This window comes from Bufo bufo, chromosome 2 (assembly GCF_905171765.1).
Source record: "Bufo bufo chromosome 2, aBufBuf1.1, whole genome shotgun sequence".
In the NCBI taxonomy this organism is placed as follows: Eukaryota; Metazoa; Chordata; class Amphibia; order Anura; family Bufonidae; genus Bufo; species Bufo bufo.
The window spans coordinates 727,756,683-727,778,580 of NC_053390.1; the positions used below are offsets into that span (position 1 = coordinate 727,756,683).

Below are 21,898 nucleotides of genomic sequence, written 5' to 3' on the forward strand. Positions count from 1 at the left end.
GTAAAAATACCCCCAGACCCCAGTGCTGTCTCCTGTTTTTTATTTTTTCCTTCTCTTATCCTTTTCTAGCTGTCACCCCTGATCGGCATATTCCATTGTTTGCATTCTTGGTATATTATAGTGATGAAGTCTGTTGTATATTCCTAAGCAGGATAATAGGATGAACTGAAAAGAGACGACAGCCGCATTCATGTTTATTTCTTTGGAATTCTTGAGATTCTTCTTTTATTATTTACAAGCTAGTGTGTGAGTCAATAGCAACAGCAAGAAGGACATGGAGCGTGTTATGTACTACATTGCATGCTCTGCTGACAATGCTGGGACATAATGCTCCATTTATACATTCTTTACCAGGATTAGGGAGGCAGATAACCAATAAAATACCAAGGCAAAAGTATATCGCAGGACGGACCTATCTGAATAAAACTAAACTAATAGGTGCAGTTGTACCAGAGTCCAGTTGGTCATCCTTCACTCAGGACAATGGCTCAGTTTTCCGGCTTTGTACAAATGCTATGGCAGAGGGGCTTGTTGGTGCCCCCTCTGGGCCAAGCACCCGAGGCATATGCCCCACTAGCCCCCACACCCTACAATAGTACCTACTGAGTTGCCCTCTGCAGTAATCAGAGGACCAAATGAAGCGCGGACAAGGACTATAAAGGACAGGCACTGATTTACAGAATTGATACCTATTAGTGGCTCCACGTAGACAATTCTCTCTCTTCTGGAGAAGAACTATTTTTCTACACTCTTTCAGAGACCTATCGGCTATTCAGAAGCAACCAAAGTTTTTTAACTCTACTGTTACACTGACCTTTTAGCTTGGCAAGATGAGAGTGATTCTAACGTTATCTGAAGTGATGTGTTTATCCTTAAACTGTAGGATTTTGACCTTTTTGACTCCAGGGGTGAGATGGAGAAAATGACTGCATTGTACCCATGATTCTACAGAGCGATAATTGCCTGAAAGACATGACTTTACTTGCAAAGGTCAACACGGGTAGTTATAGATACAGACAAGCATATTAATGTATCACCTTAAGAAATGTCAAACATGTGACAGAGGTGCTCACATACCACGCACAGGCCATCTATAGTGCGGCTGAGTGTATCCAGAACCACGGCTGCTTTAATCGTAGGGCGAATGGTGCAACTGCATCGGCCCCACCAGCGGCAGCTCCCGTGACTCATGCCTCCCAACTGTCTCGGGTCTGGTGGGATGGTGCGGGGGATGCAGCATGTCCTGCTTTCAACTGTAGCTGTGTCCTGAGGATGCCGATACAGTTGAATACAATGGTGAGGCAGGGAACAGTGGGCATCCTGCTTCAACGTTCCTGTGCGCTTCCCAGCAGCTGTTGCAATGTCATCATTTCTTGTGTGCTGAGCATGAGAAAGCACAAGCCCAGGGAGAATGTGCTCCGTTCATCAGAGGAATGGGGCTAAGTGAGTAGTGCTTTTTTATTTTATTAAAACTACAGGCACTTCACTACTGGAACACTAAGGAGGCAGCATTATTGTGAGGGGCATTACGAGGTAAAACTATTGGGGCACTAAAAGGATAGCATTATTGTGAGGAGGCACTTAGGGGGCATATTAATGTGTGGGGGCCTAAGATAAGATAATCCTTTAATAGTCCCCCATGGGCAAATTCACAGCGTTACAGCAGCACAGAGAGTACAAAAACTAGATTACAGATAAACAATGTAAAAAATAAGGGATATAGATATCACAGCTTATAGAATTCAGTCTCTGGATGGAATGATATCCGCAGGAACCCATAGGCGATGAGTGCAGTCTATCTCCGCCTGGGTCGGTGCTGGTTGTACAGCCTAACAGCAGAAGGAAGGAATGACTTCCGATAGAGCCCCTTCTCACACTTGGGGTGAAGCAGTCGGTCACAGATGGTACTGCCCAATGCTATCATCGTCTCATGCATGGCATGGGAGTTATTCTCCAGCATGGAGATTAGCTTTGATAGTATCCTTCTCTCACCTACCACCTGCACTGGTTGTAGATGGAGCTGACCCTTCTAATGAGTTTGTCAAGTCTCTTTCTCTCCCTGGTTGAGATGCTGCTACCCCAGCAGGCCACTCCAAAGAAGATGGCTGATGCCACCACAGAGTTGAAAAAGGCCCTGATAAGTGCCCTCTGCACTCCAAAAGCTCTCAGCCTCCTTCCTTTATAGTGCTTCCATGTTATCTGCCCAGTCCAGCTTATTATTGAGGTGTACACCCAGGTACTTATAAGTGTTGACTACCTCGATGTCCATCCCCTGGATGTCCACTGGTTTCGGAGGATGTCTGTGCTTGTGGAATTCCACAACCATCTCCTTAGTCTTCCTGGCATTGATCCTAAGGTGGTTCTGCTGGCAACACTCCACAAATTCAGTTCTCTGTACTCCATGCCATCGTCTGTGATGAGGCCTACTATTGTCGAGTCATCAGAGCACATCTGTAAGTAGCAGCTAGATGAGTTGTACCTGAAATCTGCAGTGTGAAGATGAAATGAGCAAGAACTGTAAACTGAGGTGCCCCTGGAGACACAATCCTGGGCTCTCACATACTGAGGTCGGTTTGTCAGGTAGTCTCAACATCCAATTGAAGCGGTGATGGTCCACTCCCACAAGCTCCAGCTTGTCTCTTAGTTGCACTGGTTGTATGGTGTTGAAAGCACTGGAAAAATCAAAGAACACTATTCTCACAATGTTCCCTGGTTTCTCCAGGTGAGAAAGAGCTCGGTGTAGAAGGTGTGGGGCCAGTAAGGGGGCATAACTACTGTGTGGGGGCAGAAAGAGGGCATAACTACTGTATGGGGACCGTGAAGGGGCATAACTACTGTGGGTGGGCAATTTTTGCAATGTTTCTAATATTAAAAAGCATAACAAATGGTACAGAGCAGTGCATTTTTAAACAGGCTACAATGCATTTACCTATAGCTATATACAGTATGTCAGTCTCACATTATTGCAGGCAGGCTAGTTCAGCACCCAGACTCTTTTTCTGCAAAGCAATGCAGTATGCGGTTTAGCATTGTCTTGCTGAAATACGTAAGGCCTTCCCTGAAAGAGCTGTCTGGATGGGAGCATACTGTATGTTGTTCTAAAACCTCTATATACTGTTCAGCATTGATAGTGCCCTTCCAGATGTGAAAGCTGCCCATGCCATAGGCACTAATGCAACCCTATACCATCAGAGATGCAGGCTTTGGAACTGTGCACTTATAACAAGCTGGATGGTCCCTCACCTCTTGAGTCATTATATAGTGATACCGACTTTAATTCATATCATATTTTAGGTAAGGACAGATCTCTGCATTAGAACTGTCTTTACAAGGAAAAACAGCTGATGCAGAAAAAGCCTACCCCGATCTACACAGTGCCATTCAGAAAATTCGCCAACCACGTTCACCGTCTGTGCCAGCAAAACTAAAGTCTTTCAAATAAAGGGGATCTAATAATTCTTATTATTTTTTAAAGGAGGCTTCTTTTTATACCCCTAAAACAGCACCAGCCTTGTTTATTGGTTGTGACTGGTATTGCAGCTCATCCCTATTCAGTGGGAAAAGGACATAAATTCTGGCCAATGGGGCAGAATTACGAGAATGCACCACTTTTTGTGCCTCATTTGGCGTGTGAGCGTGGCTTGCCCAAAGGTAGGTGTGGATTAAATAGTGGCATTCTCGCAAAAGTAAGCATCAGCGCCAGCATAGGCTAGTGCTTTTTCCTATATTGTGCAAGCACGACCACCACTGATGGATTGCAGGGTGGTCTGTAACCATGGAAACGAGCAGTGTATAATGTGATGGAAAAATGAATCCAGCCAGCAAAGGAGGCAATATGGATAATAACAATACATCAGTAAGTGCCTTGTATTCACTTTCTTTAAATGATAAATGCCACTTACTGAATTGAGACAACCGGGGTTTATAGTGCAAGACACTTGGAGATGGACGTTTACCCTGGTTTTCCCTCTTTCTCCCTGCCCTACTATCTTTCACAGTTTTCCACAGTTTCTAATACTTGATGTATGACATATGTTTAATCTGTAAAACTGACACCTTATATTGTCAAGCAGTTTATTGCTTGTTTCAATGTGTGCCTTTACTAAAATATTTTTGAAGACGAGAACATACACCAAAAGTATCATCCAACGTGGTCTACTGTGAGAAATCCAGCACATCTTCACACATAGTCCGTCTAGGCTAGGGATGCTCAACCTGTGGCCCTCCAGCTGTTGCAAAACTACAACTCCCAGCATGCCCTAATAGCTGTAGGCTGACCAGGCATGCTGGGAGTTGTAGTTTTGCAATATCTAGAGGGTCATAGGTTGGGCATTCCTGGTCTAGTCTAAGGCCTTATTTACACAGGACAAGGATTGGGACAATTATAGTGGAAAAATGTTCCTGTGAACGCTTGTTCCTGATACTTACCAGAAGTAAAGATCAGTGCCATCTTAAGAGCATTATAGGCCCCCGGGCAATACAGTGCACTGGGGCCCTGTCTACACAATCACGCACTAGAATAAAAATGCAAATTATCAATAAGGCGATATTTATTGGTACTTTCAACAAAATCAGTGTTTAATATAGGAATAATATATAGGGGGGGCACAAAGATACCACAGTCAAAAATGGGGGGGGCAAAAACAAAATAAGTATATATAAATAAGATTACAAAATATGAGAGAATTGCGGTATGCAGGGATACATTTATAATAAAACTATTTACTTACAAAAGAAGCTGTTCAGTCGTCTGCTGTGCCGTCCTCTGCTTGCTTCCGTGGATTCTTTCCCCTTCTTTCTGTCTCTCGTCAGTGCGCAGTCGCACTGTTATGGTGGATCTGTGGAAGACACACTGTTATGGGGGCATCTGTGGATGACAGTGTTATTATGCCTCTCATTAGCCCCCATATGCTGCCTCTCATCATTAGCCCCCATATGCTGCCTCTCATCATTAGCCCCCATATGCCTCATCATTAGCCCCCATATGCCTCACATCATTAGCCCCATATGCCTCTCATCATTAGCCCCATATGCCTCTCATCATTAGCCCCCATATGCCTCATCATTAGCCCCCATATGCCTCTCATCATTAGCCCCCATATGCCTCTCATCATTAGCCCCCATATGCCTCTCATCATTAGCCCCCATATGCCTCTCATCATTAGCCCCCATATGCCTCTCCATTAGCCCCCATATGCCTCTCCATTAGCCCCCATATGCCTCTCCATTAGCCCCCATATGCCTCTCCATTAGCCCCCATATGCCTCTCCATTAGCCCCCATATGCCTCTCCATTAGCCCCCATATGCCTCATTAGCCCCCATATGCCTCTCCATTAGCCCCCATATGCCTCATTAGCCCCCATATGCCTCTCCATTAGCCCCCATATGCCTCTCCATTAGCCCCCATATGCCTCATTAGCCCCCATATGCCTCTCCATTAGCCCCCATATGCCTCATTAGCCCCCATATGCCTCTCCATTAGCCCCCATATGCCTCTCCATTAGCCCCCATATGCCTCATTAGCCCCCATATGCCTCTCCATTAGCCCCCATATGCCTCTCCATTAGCCCCCATATGTCTCTCCATTAGCCCCCATATGCCTCATTAGCCCCCATATGCCTCTCCATTAGCCCCCATATGCCTCTCCATTAGCCCCCATATGCCTCTCCATTAGCCCCCATATGCCTCATTAGCCCCCATATGCCTCTCCATTAGCCCCCATATGCCTCTCCATTAGCCCCCATATGCCTCTCCATTAGCCCCCATATGCCTCATTAGCCCCCATATGCCTCATTAGCCCCCATATGCCTCTCCATTAGCCCCCATATGCCTCTCCATTAGCCCCCATATGCCTCTCCATTAGCCCCCATATGCCTCTCCATTAGCCCCCATATGCCTCTCCATTAGCCCCCCATATGCCTCTCTCCATTAGCCCCCCATATGCCTCTCTCCATTAGCCCCCCATATGCCTCTCCATTAGCCCCCCATATGCCTCTCCATTAGCCCCCATATGCCTCTCCATTAGCCCCCTTATGCCCCCAGCAGCCACATTTTCTTATAAAATAAAAAATCACTTACCTCTCCTGCTCCTGGACGCCGCCTGCCTCTCCTCAGTCGACTCTGTGCTCTGAACTGGCGCGCACAGCGTGAGGTCACAGAGCGCCCTCACGCTGTGCGCAGCCCTGCACAGCCGACAGCCGAGGACCAGGAAGTGGTGAGTACAGAGCGTTCACCACTTCCTGGTCTCTCGGTTCTAATGAGCGCTTCCATAATGGAAGCGCTCATTAGTATTCAACTGGGGGGGCAACCTGTGTGTGTTAGGCGGCCGTTCCCGCGGGTGGTGGGTTCACTGGGCAGGCGGGCCCCCAGGCAAGTGGGGCCCCCGGGCAACTGCCCAGCGTGCCCATTGGAAAAGACGGCCCTGGTAAAGATGTTGCTGATCACCTGACAAATGAGCAAACACTTGTTCGTCAAGTGATTGCATCTTCATGTGGCACCTAAACCACTGTTTGTCAGCAGAACATAACTGAAGATACCTGTGCCCTATCTCCAGCAGTCCCCTAGAGAATGAGTGGTCATGGTCAACCTTCCGCTTCATTAATTCAGAGAGACCAGGCATTCTCGTGATTGGTAGTGGTCTGGCCGCTGGGACCCCCACCAATCAGATGGTTATCCCCTAGCCTGTGGATAGGGGATAGCTTTAGAACTTGGCACAACCCCTTTAAGACTGAGGATTTGGGGTTTCTTCATACAACTTACTGACAAGTTGCCTTTAATATATTAAAACACATAAATATACTGCAGTGATAGGAATACAGATTTAGTTTTATCCTGGAAAGCTCTGGCCTGCGTCTAATTGTCCATTTTCCAAGAGTCTCAGTCCCTGGCATAGAGAACTCTTCTGCTTGGTACTGCCAGATATGCTGGAAACCTGCAGCGGATACATTCTGATCCATCACAGAACTGTGGCGCGCCAGCTTTACAAGGTTTGGCTACATTTCTGTAAGACTATCTATTCTGTAACAGTAATTAATATAGGAGCCCTGAAGAGGACAAGGTTATGTACATCCCAGAAGTGCCATGGAACAGTCTGTGTGCTTTTTTCTGTTTATAGGGACATGGAGCACAGCAGTCTGAGGACACGTGTACTTCATAGCTGTCTCCTCCAAAAAGAGGAGACCTCTCTTACTAGTTAGCCACCAATATATAAATGCTTTCAGAGCCAAGATGAAGGTATTAATAAGAACGAGTATTCACAGTACAAGAATATGACAAGGAGTCAACCGGGAATCAGTTGAGTTTCTTTACCTCCACCAATGTACTGAAGTGCAAAAATGAGAACACATTGGAGCATTAGAAGTTGACGAGATCTCTCTGAAGACCTATCCTACCTACAGTAGGTTTTCTCCTCCTCATTTTCATGCCTGAACTGATGGCAGATGTGAGAAGGTTCCATTGTCCTAATGCCCTATTCATTCTCAGCAGGATCTGCCAACATTTGAATACAATACAGGACACTTGACCATCTGTGCTTAGAAGAAGGATGAATTGGACAGATTGTATTGGTATTTTCCAAGATAACATGTATTGATGGCATCTGCCACCAGATTATTGTACTTTCATAGACTTTAATATGTTTATTGTACTATTGGAGTTCCCTTATGTAATAATTATTGCGGATCCAAACGGGAGCTTAAATTTTTTGACTTCTGATATGAGTAGTGGATAGGAGGAAATAAAAACTTGGCCACATGGGGCTGACAGGTGTCTCAAGACCCTACTCAGTAATGTAACCAGTGTCATAGTGGGCTTCCTGGGGCCCACAAGAAATAATTCTCAAGGCCCAACCCTACATCACCAAGTTTAATAAGTTTTGAATCAAAGAACTAGATCCTAGTGGCCGGTGATTGGCTCCAAAGGCAATTAAATGTTTTTCTTTTCTTCTGGATCTTTGGGGCCCACTATTGTATCAGGTCCTGGGCACACCGGAAGATCCTCTAGTACTCTAGTGGGCCAGTCTAACCCTGAAGGTATCATTAAAATTAGGGACAAAAATGTTGATGGCTGGACTGGTATCTTTAGTGCTTACGCTATAGATCTGCCTGACAACTAATATTAGGGTACATAACATTAACAGATGGAATAAATCAGGCATGGCCAACCTGTGGCTCTCCAGCTGTTGTAAAACTACAATTCCCACCATGCCCTGCTATAGTCTGATAGCTGTTGGCAGTCTGGGCATGCTGGGAGTTGTAGTTTTGTAACATCTGGAGATCCTCAGGTTGGCCATACCTGGAATAGATCTTCCTGGGGAGAAAGTATAATGTAGACAAGAGACACAAACTGCTACAGTGTAGAAACCGTACTGTAAGTAGGAACACCGAGATTTTACAATGCACCTACCTGTATAAGTCATATCTATTCCATCATAACAGGGTTCTCTACGTGTTAGGGCCCTTTTAGGTTGCCTCTACACAATGTAGTCTGGCAGTCGGGTGCACATGTGGATCACCAGCTGTATCTGCCGTTCAGTGCCTGTATATGCTTTTTGAAACAATCAGGGCTAATGGGCATGGCCGTATGTTCGGCCCACATGCTATCAAACCTTTTTTTTTTGCGGATTGGATTCAGACCCCATCCTGAGGATAGGTCATCAATATTAAAAGCCCGGACAACCCCTTTAAGACAAAAACTAAGAGTTAGTCAGCACATACTAGTTGGGGCCCCATTGGCAGGATGACTAGATATTGTCAGGCTGTGCAGGGACCCTTCCCTCCCAACTGGTAACACCCAGATGGACCTTTATCGCAGACTGCTGGTACTTCAATCATAAACATCTAGTAGGAATAATAGAGGAATGCCACAACACAAAGTCATAAGAATAGATCATCCAGATTTTTTACATGGGGAATTGGGTTAATTACTAAAACAGAGATGTCAGAAGAAACCAAATCCACACAAGTGTACAACACTTTGCCAAAGCCAAACACAATGTAACAGCACTCTGCAAACACGGAATATATGACCTAATGTTATATTCACTAGGGACGAGCGAATTTCAGGTAATGAAATTCGTTCACGCTTCGTTTTCTGGTAAAAGGTCAATTGCGTTATGGATTCCGTTACCACCGACCATAACGCAATTCTATGACGGAATGCATAACGGAATGCCTTTAGAGGACTCCCCTGCATAACAGAAACGGGACGGATCCGTTATGCAGCCCATAGACTTCTATTATGACGGAATAAATAACGGAATGCTTCTAAAGGCATTCCGTTATGCATTCCGTCATAGAATTGCGTTATGGTCGGTGGTAACGGAATCCATAACGCAATTGACCTTTTACCAGAAAACGAAGCGTGAACTAATTTCCTTACCTGAAATTCGCTCATCCCTAGTGACAATGATAACATTAATCATCCATCTGTCAGTCCCCTACCCCCTAATACTTTCAGTAAATGTGGAGCAAGTTGAGGTTGAGCTGTGTGAGTGGTGTGCAAGCTACGGTCCTCAACATCCGCCTTTCCAGCACTGCTCATTCCCTTGTTCATGTTTCCTGATAAGACGCGCAATCCCATCCGATTCTTTGTTTCCCATGGAGTTAGGCAGTGCAATATGTGTCTGGCAGCCTTTGATCTCCCTTGCCTACTGAGATGACATGCATGTTCAGCTATATTACACGTATGTGCACCTTTCTGCTACCTTATGACTGCCTGAGGGGGGCCTAATTAATAACTCCTGACATAGCAGCCATGGTACCTATCAGTGGACTCAAGGGGCCTGGTGCTGGCTATTGTCTACTGTACCACTGAGGCCGGTGATTGGCTGCAGCGGTGCCAGACGGCCCTCTGAAACTGGAACGCTGATATTTTGGGCTTATGTACACAACCATATTGTGGATCTCTTTTGTATGGAGCTGTGATTAGGTGTATGAAGTGCACTGATCTCATACAGCTTTTATGTATCTGATAGAAGGAAATACATTATGGCATGTTCCATTGGATTCTGAAGTGGAGAAAATCTCCGTACTTGCAGCACCCCATGCAGCTGAAAGCTGGATGCCCCAGACTAAAGAGCCATATGAATTCCGTGTACTGTCGGTCAGGACCTTAACATTACATGCTGTCTGGAGACGTATTGCTGGTGACTGAAGCAGTTGTCTCATAAAACCAGGGGTGCACCACCCATGAGGCCAGGTGCGGCGATCGTCTCAGGCAGCACTAGGTAGAGGCAAGAGAGGGGCAGCCGAAGGGCCATGGGCTGAAGGCATTGGGGAGAGACGTGCGCCATTTCAGTTTTCGCCTCAGGCAGCAGAAAGGCTAGGTGCACCCCTGCGTAAAACCCCAGCTTTTGCATATATCCATATCTCCTAATGTTGAAAGAAAGTAAAGAGAGACAGATCTTGCGGTGCACATACTGTAGCACGCCATGACGATTGCTTTTACAGTTGATTAATCCCTGTCCATACACACCCAATCCCCCCTAGTCCCCCTACACCGTAAAGACGCACCCCTTGGTGCCATATTGCCCCTAGAGAAATTTCCTTAAAGCTCTAACACAGCAGAAGCCCCCTTTATGTGCCCTTAAATGCTTCCCACACAGTATGATGTCCCCAGGGCCTGTGCAAGGATTTTTGCCAACACAAGCGAAGCTACATTTTGGCGCCCCTCCCCACCTCGCAGCTGACCTGGCCCTGGTCCCGTCTGCATCAGCTGGTTTCTCCTCTGTGTAGTCCTGGTATCTTTGCTCTGCTTCAGACAATCGCTGGTTTGAGGACCGTATTTTTTGCCCTATAAGACGCACCTAGGTTTTAGAGGAGGATATTAAGAAAAAAATATTTTCCATTACACCTCAGGTCAGACCAACAATCAGACCCCCAATGTTAATCAGACCTCAGATCAGACCCCCAATGTTAATCAGACCTCAGATCAGACCCCCATCCATCCATGTTGTCACATTTCTCCCCCCTCCATCCATGTTGTCACATTTCTCCCCCTCCATCCATGTTGTCACATTTCTCTCCTCCATCCATGTTGTCACATTTCTCCCCCCTCCATCCATGTTGTCACATTTCTCCCCCCTCCATCCATGTTGTCACATTTCTCCCCCCTCCATCCATGTTGTCACATTTCTCCCCCCTCCATCCATGTCGCCACATTTCTCCCCCCTCCATCCATGTCGCCACATTTCTCTCCCCTCCATCCATGTCGTCACATTTCTCCCCCTCCATCCATGTTGTCACATTTCTCCCCCTCCATCCATGTTGTCACATTTCTCCCCCCTCCATCCATGTTGCCACATTTCTCCCCCCTCCATCCATGTTGTCACATTTCTCCCCCTCCATCCATGTTGCCACATTTCTCCCCCCTTCATCCATGTTGCCACATTTCTCGCCCCTCCATCCATGTTGTCACATTTCTCCCCCTCCATCCATGTTGCCACATTTCTCCCCCCTCCATCCATGTTGTCACATTTCTCCCCCCTCCATCCATGTTGTCACATTTCTCCTCCCTTCATCCATGTTGTCACATTTCTCCCCCTCCATCCATGTTGTCACATTTCTCCCCCTCCATCATGTCCATTCCCCCCCTATGCCTCATACATTTCTCCCTGAGGGCCGCACAGACAGACTACTCAGAGACATTTGTCCACACAGTTACCACCAACATCTCTGCCTCCAGTCTCCAGACCTCCGCTCCCCAGTCTACACCAGTTGCTGCTGCCTGCTGCAGCGCCACTCGGCAGTCACACCCCACTGACGCCGTGACTGTCTGTGTTGCCGATGCCGTGCTGCTTAGCCTGCGTGCCGCTCTGTGAAGAGGTGAGGGCCGGGGCCGTACGGCACACCTGCAGGCTGGGGCGGGCCCGGCGGGGCAAGTTCGCTAGTTATGTATTTAAAAAAATTTAAATAAAAATTCCGCCCTGGCGCCATCCTCTTTCTCTGCGCCCTCAGGCGGCCCCTTGGTCTTCCTTATTATAGAGCCGGCCCTGGATGTCCCTCTAAGTGCCTGACATAGTGTCTGAGGCCCCCTTCATGGCCCCTTACACAGAGTGATGCCCCCTATAAAAATACCTTATGAAGAGAGTAGTGCAGGTCTGCTCCTGTCAGTGGCTCCGTGATAGCATTGCATTGTGCCTGCGCCAAACCACCGATGGCTGAGCAGAGAACTGACAGCTTCATAATTGTAATAAACTGTATCTCCACCCTGAGAACACGGATACCTTTGAAATCAGGACCTGCTGCAACCCTCCCGGGACCGTGGAAGAGTTGCCAAAGTTTCGGGCTATTCTGCCCTATCCAGGACGGTCGGGAGGCATAACTAGCCTATTACAGCATATGGACATTATAGACATGTGTCTCCCACCTGGATGCCCCCCTATTTGGCAGAGCAGCGAGCTTACTGGGCCAGCTCTAGTTAAAATGGATTGTCTTCATTGTAAGCAGTGGAGCATTGCATCCAGCAGCGGTGGCAACTATAGGAAAAAGTGCTGGACTGTGTGCACTCTCACGGTCCTGGACACCAGAGAGGCCCTGCACTTTTTCCTATTGTCTACAAGCACGACCACCACTGCTGGATTTCAGGCTGGTCGTAACCATGGAAACTAGCAGTGTATAATGTGATGGAAAAATGAATCTAGCAATATGGATAATCACAATACATTAGTAAGTGCCTTGTATTAACTTTCTCTACATAATAAATGCCACTTACTGAAGTGAGACAACCCCTTTAAGACATGAACCAAAGCGTGGGGGCTCCGGACATGTCCTCCTGGCGCAGATGCCCATTCTACTCTTATATCTGTAGACTGTATTTCCAGATGGTTGCAGAATATAAATCTATATCATTTAGGCAAAGCCTGTAAGAAAGGAGTCTAGGTTTATAAAGTCATTAGCCTGAAGAGTATTGTCATAATAACATTGCACTTACATGTACTGGACTCCACGTATGAACTATAAACTGCGACATAATGAAAAGGAAAGTGCATTACTCTGCAGATTGCACATAATTGTGTGCAACCTTTCTTTTTTTGCGGGAACATGTTCTATAATGAACAGTCATTACTTCTTTTTTTGGTCTGAGGAGATGCACCTACAGTACGTTCTGTTCTGAAGCCAGCGCCTCCTAGTGGCCGGCATTCCGCTGCATGCAGGAAAAGGAAAGCAAATTTCTTTTAAGACAAGGATGAGTTGATTATTTTACATCATATAAGTGAAGAAGAAGGAGGAACCCGTCTTAATCCTAAGGCCTCATTCACACGTCAGTGTTTCACGGACAGCACACATACCCATTCATTCACACATCAGTGTTTTAGCGCGGTCTGTGGTTTTAGGAAGGAAGCATGTCCTATTTTGTCAATCACACCCATTATAGTCTATGGGTCTGTGAAAAACATGGATGCAACACGGATGCCATCCGTGTTTCACAGACTATTAAAAGGAGATGGTCTGAAAATTAATTGTGCAGATGACACACGGACAGCAAAAAACGGACAAACAGACCAAACACGGATTCTTCTTCACTGATGAATTTCATCACGGACAAGGACGTGTGAATGAGGCCTAATGGACCCCCTCCCCCGCTGGGGGCTCAATAGGACTTTGTAAAATTGTACTCCTATTGAGACCTGATCACAGACTACTAGGGTAGGTTCACACACAGATTTTTTCGGAGGCTAATTCTCCTGCAGATTTCTCAGCCAAAACCTGCTGCATCAATCTGAATAGGGTTTGCAGAAATCAATCTGCTTGCAGCCAAAACAAGCCCATTCTGATGTATGGGACAGATAGGATATGCCAAAAATTTAGATAGGTGCAGGTCCAAACTCTGGGACCCACTCCTATCTACAGAACAGGGCCCCTGAAGTGAAGCAGAGCACACAACACATGGGTGGCCACCCTCCATTCATCGCTACGGGAGTTCCGAAAATTGCCAACTGACCTTGGCTTGGCTATTTCCGGCATCCCCACAGCAGTGAATGGAGAGGTGGCCATGCTTGTGATGCATGCTCCCCAATCACTGCAATGGGACTTCCGAAAATAGCCAAGCACACTTGTTTGGCTAATTCTGGTAGTCCCATATCAGTGAATGGAGAGGATGCTGCACAAATGCAATCGGCTCTCCATTCACCTCTGTGGGACTGACAGAAATAGGCGAGCCAAGGTCACTTGGCTACATTCGGAACTCCCATGGCGCTGAATGGTGGGAGCATGCTCTGCTTCACTTCATGGATGGAAAAACTCCTTTAAAGCCAGTGCCTTCCATGTACCATTTGGATGAAGGGCCTGGGTACCACTGCTTCCCCTGAACCCATATAGCTATACCCCTGCATAGTACATTACAAAGAGCACTGCAGGGGATATTTGGAAAACCATAGGTTTTGCTATACCACATCAAGGGTCAATAAACACACGTTCCGTATACCTGTGAATACTAGTCTATGTGCAGCCATCGGGGCGGGTTATCCGATGTGCGGATCTGTAACTGATGCTGCATCTTGATCCTTTCAGTGTTACTTCATCAAAGATGAGCGCTGAGCTCTGCTACATATCTGCAGGCAGGAAATGTGCAGGGCCTTCTGCCGCCACATGGAAGAATTCACCTGCTGCACAGATGTGACCATGAAAGCCTTCAAGTGTGTTCTGAACTGGATTTATTGCTGGCGGAGTTCCCATTAATCAGGAGTTGTAGAATTGTTTAATCATGTGTCTGCATTCCGCACCCATCGCAAAGATGAAGATTCCCAGTAAGGCGGCTTTCACATCCCATCAAGTGGTCATAATAGTCCTGCATGCTGGACTTTGTTGTCCGCTGTTTTTGACGTAATCTGCAATACAGGCCTCTAACACTGATGCGTACAAGTACTGGCTCATAGCCCTATACATACCAGATACCTGATTTTTTCATAGTGTATATATATCTCATGTGTATAGTATATTGATGTTGCAGATGACTGGTCATATCGTGTATCTTCTTTCATAGACTAAGGCCGAATGACCACGGCCGTGGAAACCCGGCCGTGAACGGTCCGTGGTATCCCGGCCTGGATTCCTGCTGAGAGCAGGAGCGCGCGGCGTCATTGGTTGCTATGACGCCATGCGCTTTATGCCGCCGCTGCACTACAGTAATACACTTGTATGATTTATACAAGTGTATTACTGTACAGCAGCGGCGGCATAAAGCGCATGGCGTCATAGCAACCAATGACGCCGCGCGCTCCTGCTCTCAGCAGGAATCCAGGCCGGGATACCACGGACCGTTCACGGCCTGAGGTCTCAGGCACACGACCGTTGTTTTATTCCGTGTCCCATTTTCAATGGGTCCGTTGAAAACTCGGCTAATGCACTGTTTGCCATCCGCGTCCGTGATCCGTGGTTCCATTCCGTCAAAAAAATATAACCTGTCCTATTATTTTCACGGAAAACGGTTTGCGGACCCATTCAAGTCAATGGGACCGCTAAAAAACGCGGAGGCACACAAGATTGTCATCCGCGTCCGTTTTTTTCCTATCAGTTGCATGGCAAACCTGTCTTAGACTTTTTTTTACTTTCCTTTATGGCCTCATGCACACGACCGTTTTTTTTTGCGGTCCGCAAAACGGATATCCGTTGTTCCGTGACAGTTTTTTCTTCCGTGGGTCTTCCTTGATTTTTGGAGGATCCACGGACATGAAAAGTGAAAAAAAAAAACAAGTCAAGTTTGCATTGAAAATGATAGGAAAAACGAACACGGATCACGGATGACTATCTTGTGTGCATCCGTGATTTTTCACGGACCCATTGACTTAAATGGGTCCGTGAACCGTTGTACATGAAAAAAATAGGACAGGTCCTATTTTTTTCACGGACTGGAAAAACGGATCACGGACGCGGAAGCCAAACGGTGCATTTTCCGATTTTTCCACGGACCCATTGAAAGTCAATGCGTCCGCGAAAAATAACGGAAAACGGAACAACGGCCACGGTCGTGTGCATGAGGCCTATGTCTGGTGGTCCTCCAAAAATAAAGGAAGACACACGAAAACAAAAACAGAAACGGATCATGGAACAACGGAACCCCATTTTGCGGACCGATAAAAACAACTGTCGTGTGCATGAGGCCTAATACTAATACTGGTTTACAGCAGGTTTCAGCAACCTCCGGCACTCCAGCTGTTGTGCAACTACTACTACCAGCATAGTGCATTCAACACTTTGGCAGAACAGTGGAAAAATTGGGGATGCTGGGAGTTGTAGTTTCATAAGAGGAGGTTGTGGGGGTTCCTGACCCCCGGTTTACAGTGTTGGTCTTTTCCTTAGGCTACATGCACACGACCGTGCCGTTCTTCGCGGTCCGCAAAAAAAAAAACGGAAGCCGCCCGTGTGCCTTCTGCAATTTGCGGAACGGAACAGGCGACCCATTGTAGACATGCCTATTCTTGTCCGCAAGACGGACAAGAATAGGACAGGTTATATTTTTGGGGCGGGGCCACAGAACAGTGCAACGGATGCGGACAGCACATGGAGTGAGGTCCGCATCTTTTGCAGCCCCCATTCAAGGGAATGGGTCCTCACCAAACACTGCGGCTCGGATGCGGACCTGGAAAACGGTTGTGTGCATGAGGCCTTATTAGTATAATCTGACTTGAGCCAGACACTGATTTCATAGTAATCTACTGGTAATGGAGCGACTGGTAATTTGAACTGTAGATACATATCCTGTGGTTCAGAGTCTGTTGCAGGTGGGTTTAACCTGCTTGAGGTGCAGAAGGTCTTTTCTTGGCTTTGGTATGAGAATGGTGGTTTTAAAGGGGTTATCCCATGAGTAATGTAAAAAACTAAAGTTGGATATCATATAGCACATCACTCTCAAACCAGCCCTGTACCTGACATGGATCCAGAGATCTCCCCATTCATTGCTCTGCTAGATTTATATCAAGCTGGCCGCTCAGGGGGCGTGTCCTTTCTGCTGCGGTTGGTGGCAGTTGAAGGAAAGAAATGAGCGTCTATATCAACATCAGTTAGCTAGATAGAGAATATAAAAAAAAGGGCAAACAGCAGGTGGCGCTATACAGATAGATTTCAGGGAATAACTCACGGGCTATACAAATCTTTTACTTTCATGCAATAACAAAAGTAATCAGATCCAGGTTCTGTTTTAAAAAAATGTAGAATATATTTTGTGGGACAACCCCTTTAAGGCCTAGAATGAATGAATGAACAGGATTACATCCAGGTCATATACTGTATTTGTGTGACCCGATCAGGCCGTTGACTTTTGCTACGTAGGACTGTCCCTCATGTACAGGACTTTACCATGTAAATCTAATAGGACTGATAGAAAACCTTTACTGGAGTAGTGCGGACTCGACTTGTGGCAGTCACATTGGTTATCCAGAGCCTATGTTCAGCCATGGTTATGGGGCAAAAGTGTCAAACTTTATTTTTCAGTAGAGGACTACCTTCATGCATGATCATCCTTGTGGAGGTCCAGTCAGCAGGGAGTCTTCATGGCATTTTCCCAGGGAACAGTATTCAAACTAGTTCTCCTAGAACAGGGATGCCCAACCTGCGGCCCTCCAGCTGTTGCAAAACTACCACTCCCGGCATGCCCTAATAACTTTAGGCTATCCAAGCATGCTGGGAGTTGTAGTTTTGCAACAGCTGGAGGGCTGCAGGTTGGGCACCGTATCTTTTACATTGTGTCACATGGATTGTGCGGTGACGGGACCAATGGTGGAAATCGCATTTCTCTGAAAGCAATGCAATTTTAGCAATAAAACCAAGTAAACGTGGATAAAAAGCTGGCCTCGTAGGCATTTATTGTACACAAAAATAAATAAGTTACAATTTACAAAGCAAAAAGCACGGGTGGCTTTTAAAGTGCAATTCATACAAGTCGTAGGCTAGAGACTGGGGGTCTCTTTAAATTCAGAAGCGATACCAATGCCCCCTAATGTCTGCAGAGCTGAGCACCCCAAAAACTGCTCAGGTTTACCACAGGACGGAAAAGTGCAGACAAAGCACATGTTTACAATGCTTCATGAGAGACTGAGCAGAAGACTCTGCGTGTGATGACGGCACGAGGCATAATATGAGCCACAACCACATCTACCATCGCCTCTATCATCTGTGCGTATAGCGACCTCCATCTACCCAACAACAGCAAGCCATGGCGTATAAAAAGAAGGTACAATGTACACTGTGGTAATAGGAGACCAAACATGGGGATGTTAGCAACTTCTAAATTATCTGCCAACGTTTTCACTCATAGTGAATCCCACACTGGAGTCCACAAATGTGTCCATTACTGGTCTCCCATATCTCAGGTGACCACACGCTTCCAACCATAAAACCTTTCTTTGGTGTCCATTTGCCACTTATCTCATGAGCTTCACTCCCTCTGCATAAAACGCTTCCTTGGAAGCCTTCAGGTCACTCATGAGCCTCCTCTGAGCCCGTAATGTCAAACATGATCCATGATCGCAACCTTAGGAGCTCTCTTGTTTGGAAGAACAGGAAAGACAGCAGCTAACATGGTCTCTTCAGACAGAGGTGGCAGTCCTCACTTTTGCGGACAGGACCTGCTTAAAGCGTCTCTTCAAGTCCTGCATGTTTGGAGACTTTGGCCGAGGGATGAGGGAGTTTTTCCTCTTCTCGGGTGTGCTGGTGGTTTGATGCTTGCTGATCTCCTTACAAAGTACTTGAAACGCATTGCAAACGTCAATATAATTCTCACTGACGCTGACTTCGTAAAAAGTGCAGCCCAGCAGGTTGGCCAGCTGAAGTCCATGCTGTGGTTCGACCTGCTTGAGGTGCAGAAGGTCCGCTTTGTTGGCGACGATCACGACGGGCACTCTGTTGTCGGGGTGCAGCTGGCGCACATGCTGGTGGAGGTGGTTGATGAGCTCGTAGCTCTTACAGTCTGTGATGGAGAAGACGATGACAACAGCATCTGCCCATCTGATGGACCTGTTCAGCTGCTCGTTACACTCCAGTCTCTGGTCATGGAGCTGAGGGAAAGAGAGAAGAAAAAAAATTAGGAGATGAGGAGACTCCAAACCTTATGGTAAAGCCATTTACAGGAAGTTCCAGAAGACACTTCACCTAAGTCCTGCAGAAGATGTATGCTAGATCCATCTGTCTGCTCCGTCACCTTCCTACCCTAATGTATGTTGATGCAGCTGCAGGGTCTGGAATCAGATACGGTGGTGGTTTCTATTCTCTAGTGGAATGTACCGCGAGGAGCAGGGAAAGACTTTGTAGTGGGGCAGAAAGGGAAATGAGCTGGCTAGACAGAGAGTCTGGAAAGTAAGAAGATATAAGCTGGAAGCATTTCCATCTGGACAGCTGCCCGATCCCAACTGCTAGGACTAGACAGGCACTTAACCGTTCCTACGAGACCGGCTGGGGCGGGAAATAAGCTTAGAACTAGCCCTAGTTCCAGACCATTTGGAGGCAGTTCAAAAGGTCAGAGACCTATAGATGTAGCAGAGGCGAGTGCCTCATTTAACACCGTCTGCACTGTGAGCGTGCATTTATGTTAATGTAACGACAAGTGCCAAATGACAAACACAGCTCTGCTGAATCTTTACTATGTGGACAACGCAGAGCATTGTTATATACAGCATCACCTATAATGATGATAAAGCAGCCCTGACGGTACGCACTACTGAAGAGGGGTTGGAGACAGAGAAGGGATTTACCTGTACACCTGGAGTGTCCTGCACCTGGATGGCCAGCGTCATTCCGTCTATCTGGACTTGTCTGCTGTACAGGTTTCCTGGGAAAACAATAGCACAATTCATCAGAGAAGGCCGGATCTGGATCTACATCCAGCAGGCACAACCCCCTCTATCACTACATAGGACGGGAGCAGGTAACTTAGCACTCGAGATTCTCTTACCTGCATTCCTCTCGTAGTCGCCAATAAACCGCTTGGTGAGAAATCGGACCACCAGCGCTGCAAGGAGGACGAGAGGAAAGAAATGATTAGAAGTAGTACACAAAAAGCGGGCAGCAGGCAGCGATGCCATCCAGTGTACAGATCATTTACATGACACGGGTGGCAGCAGGCAGTGATGCCATCCAGTGTACAGATCAATTACATTACACGGGTGGCAGCAGCAGGCAGTGATGCCATCCAGTGTACAGATCATTTACATGACACAAGTGGCAGCAGGCAGTGATGCCATCCAGTGTACAGATCATTTACATGACACAGGTGGCAGCGATGCCATCCAGTGTACAGATTATTTACATTACACAAGTGGCAGCGATGCCATCCAGTGTACAGATCATTTACATTACACAAGTGGCAGCGATGCCATCCAGTGTACAGATTATTTACATTACACGGGTGGCAGCAGGCAGTGATGCCATCCAGTGTACAGATTATTTACATTACACGGGTGGCAGCAGGCAGTGATGCCATCCAGTGTACAGATTATTTACATGACCGGTGGCGGCAGCAGCAGCAGGCAGTGATGCCATCCAGTGTACAGATTATTTACATTACACGGGTGGCAGCAGGCAGTGATGCCATCCAGTGTACAGATTATTTACATGACATGGGTGGCAGCAGGCATTGATGCCATCCAGTGTACAGATCATTTACATTACACGGGTGGCAGCAGGCAGTGATGCCATCCAGTGTACAGATCATTTACATTACACGGGTGGCAGCAGGCAGTGATGCCATCCAGTGTACAGATCATTTACATTACACGGGTGGCAGCAGGCAGTGATGCCATCCAGTGTACAGATCATTTACATTACACGGGTAGCAGCAGCAGGCAGTGATGCCATCCAGTGTACAGATCATTTACATTACACGTGTGGCAGCAGGCAATGATGCCATCCAGTGTACAGATCATTTACATTACACGGGTAGCAGCAGCAGGCAGTGATGCCATCCAGTGTACAGATCATTTACATTACACGGGTAGCAGCAGCAGGCAGTGATGCCATCCAGTGTACAGATCATTTACATTACAATGCACTTCCACAGAAACCAACAATCCTCCGTGATCGCCTCTACTCCCCATACTGCTCTGAACTGGGCTACATGGTCAGTGCTTGGTGTGGTGATACCAGGGCACACAGGGGTAGGGGAAATGAGCTTGTCAGTTGGCACTGTTCATAATAGAATATGGATCAGAGATGGGCTACCTGATCTGCCAGTCTACCAGCCCACACTACAACGGGCACACTGATTCCCAAACTAAATCATAAATGAACTGGTGCAAACAATGTGTAACTTGTGGATTTACCAAGGACAGACACATTACAAACTCAGCTCTGCTACATATGTGACAGCACTGGATCATTAGAAAGTATATAACAGTAAGAGTTACTATATAGAGCCACGTTATTAACAGACAGTAACCACCAGAAGACTCACCTGTCTTGCCAACGCCACTGGCTCCCACCACAGCGATCTTGATCACCCTGCTGCTGCCCCCCGGACCACTGCTGGTGCCCGCGCCCTCCGCGCTGCTGGCAGGGGGGCATTCGCTGATAGTGCACATGTTCTGGATGAGGCGCATGGCTCCGGGTATCGGCAAGTGAAGAGGAGATGAAGGGGTGGACAGTGCTGTGTACAGCCGTGTGCGGCCGCGTACTGTATGAGGCGAGAGCACTGACTGAGGAGCTTGTGAGGAGCAGAGCGCAGCGCCGGCTATTTTGTTCCAGAGCGGTCAGGAGGTGGCACCGCCCAACTTCTCTCCTAGCCTATCACAGTCAGAGCGGACGCTGAAGGGTCCCGCCCCTTCTCCCCTCCGCCCTATCAGAAGGCGCCGTGCTCGTGTTATTGTGCCGCTGTGTTGTGTAATACTGATGCACGCTGTCTGCGGGGGACATGGGCGGAGCCGCTGCTGGGACTTGTAGTGCTGTGGCGCACATGCTTGCCCATGTTATA

At 47.1% G+C, this 21,898-nt stretch overlaps 1 protein-coding gene across 1 annotated transcript; it reads right to left on the reverse strand.

Annotated features, from left to right (window-relative positions):
- Positions 1 to 17,760: 17,760 nt before the first annotated feature.
- Positions 17,761 to 21,627, reverse strand: RASL11B (RAS like family 11 member B). The gene is made up of 4 exons (XM_040418875.1): positions 21,383 to 21,627; positions 19,886 to 19,942; positions 19,686 to 19,762; positions 17,761 to 18,992 (listed from the first exon to the last, which is right to left on the reverse strand). The coding sequence occupies exons 1-4, from the start codon at positions 21,525 to 21,527 to the stop codon at positions 18,525 to 18,527; spliced, it is 747 nt and encodes a 248-aa protein (XP_040274809.1). The 5' UTR covers positions 21,528 to 21,627; the 3' UTR covers positions 17,761 to 18,524.
- Positions 21,628 to 21,898: the final 271 nt, after the last annotated feature.